The following is a 1,051-nucleotide window of genomic DNA, read 5'->3' as shown; positions in this document are numbered from 1 at the left end:
ACACACCCCCACCCCCAGGCGCGGGGGGAAAGCCGCCCTCACCTCGGCGAAACGAGCCCGCTGCGAGCCCGGAGGGGGCCCGAAGCACCCCCCCGCCCCATCCCTCAAAGGAGGAGGATGCCCCCTCGGTCACCCTTCCCTCACTTGCATCCTCACGCCAGGACCCTACCGGGAACCTACCTAAACGGTTTACGTCTGAAGTCTTCTCGGGCTCGATTTCTTGGGTGTTTGCTCCACTGAACTGGCACTGGGGGAGTCGTCTGACACCTCTTCTTCTGTTGTGTTGGCTCTTTTATTTTGAGGAGAGGAATCTAGGAGGGGAAAATTAAAAACAAGGCGCTGTCTCTACATTAACATATTTTCCTCCCAGATGTTTGCTCGGCATGCGGGGGGGGTAGATGGGGGATATTCCCGGCTCCCCTTGTCAGCTATCGGCTACGTGAAAGCAGGGGGAGGGGAGATGGGTTTCTCTCTAGGTAAGACATCCAAGTTTCCCGTTTTCGGCTAAAATCCCTGTCCGTCTTTTCCTTCGCGGAAGGGTCACGCAGCTCTCCTCCCCCGGGGCCGGGTCCCCGCAGAGGGGCGGCGAGGGGCGCACGCACGGTGATGGGCGTCTAAGGGCTTTTCCTCGCAAATCATCTACCGGTTCCCATAAAATGCGGGGACCACCCCCAGCCCCCCCCAGGGACCTCACCCAGCACCCGGGCTTGTTTAGGCGAAATGAGGGGGGAGGGGTACCCCAAGCCGGCGCCCGGGGGGCAGAGCCCACCGGGCCGAGCCCCGGGCGGAGAGGAGCGCGCACGGTGATGGGCGTCTAAGGGCTTTTCCTCGCAAATCATCTACCGGTTCCCATAAAATGCGGGGACCACCCCCAGCCCCCCCCAGGGACCTCACCCAGCACCCGGGCTTGTTTAGGCGAAATGAGGGGGGAGGGGTACCCCAAGCCGGCGCCCGGGGGGCAGAGCCCACCGGGCCGAGCCCCGGGCGGAGAGGAGCGGGGTCGGGGGGTACGTTACCGTCGGCGGCGGGGCTTTTCCTCTGCCCAGTGGAC

The 1,051-nt window shown here is 63.7% G+C and overlaps 1 protein-coding gene across 1 annotated transcript in view; it reads right to left on the bottom strand.

Annotated features, from left to right (window-relative positions):
- Window positions 1–189: 189 nt before the first annotated feature.
- The window catches only part of CDKN1B (cyclin-dependent kinase inhibitor 1B (p27, Kip1)), a 1,488-nt gene continuing 626 nt past the window's right edge, over window positions 190–1,051 (bottom strand). Inside the window, exon 2 of the mRNA XM_010159851.1 lies at window positions 190–311. Coding sequence (XP_010158153.1) covers window positions 190–311 — 122 coding nt within the window. The remainder of the gene's footprint in view (window positions 312–1,051) is intronic.

The sequence above is a fragment of the Eurypyga helias genome, unplaced genomic scaffold, assembly GCF_000690775.1.
Source record: "Eurypyga helias isolate BGI_N326 unplaced genomic scaffold, ASM69077v1 scaffold36439, whole genome shotgun sequence".
NCBI lineage: Eukaryota > Metazoa > Chordata > Aves > Eurypygiformes > Eurypygidae > Eurypyga > Eurypyga helias.
This window is presented reverse-complemented; position numbering and strand designations above follow the sequence as displayed.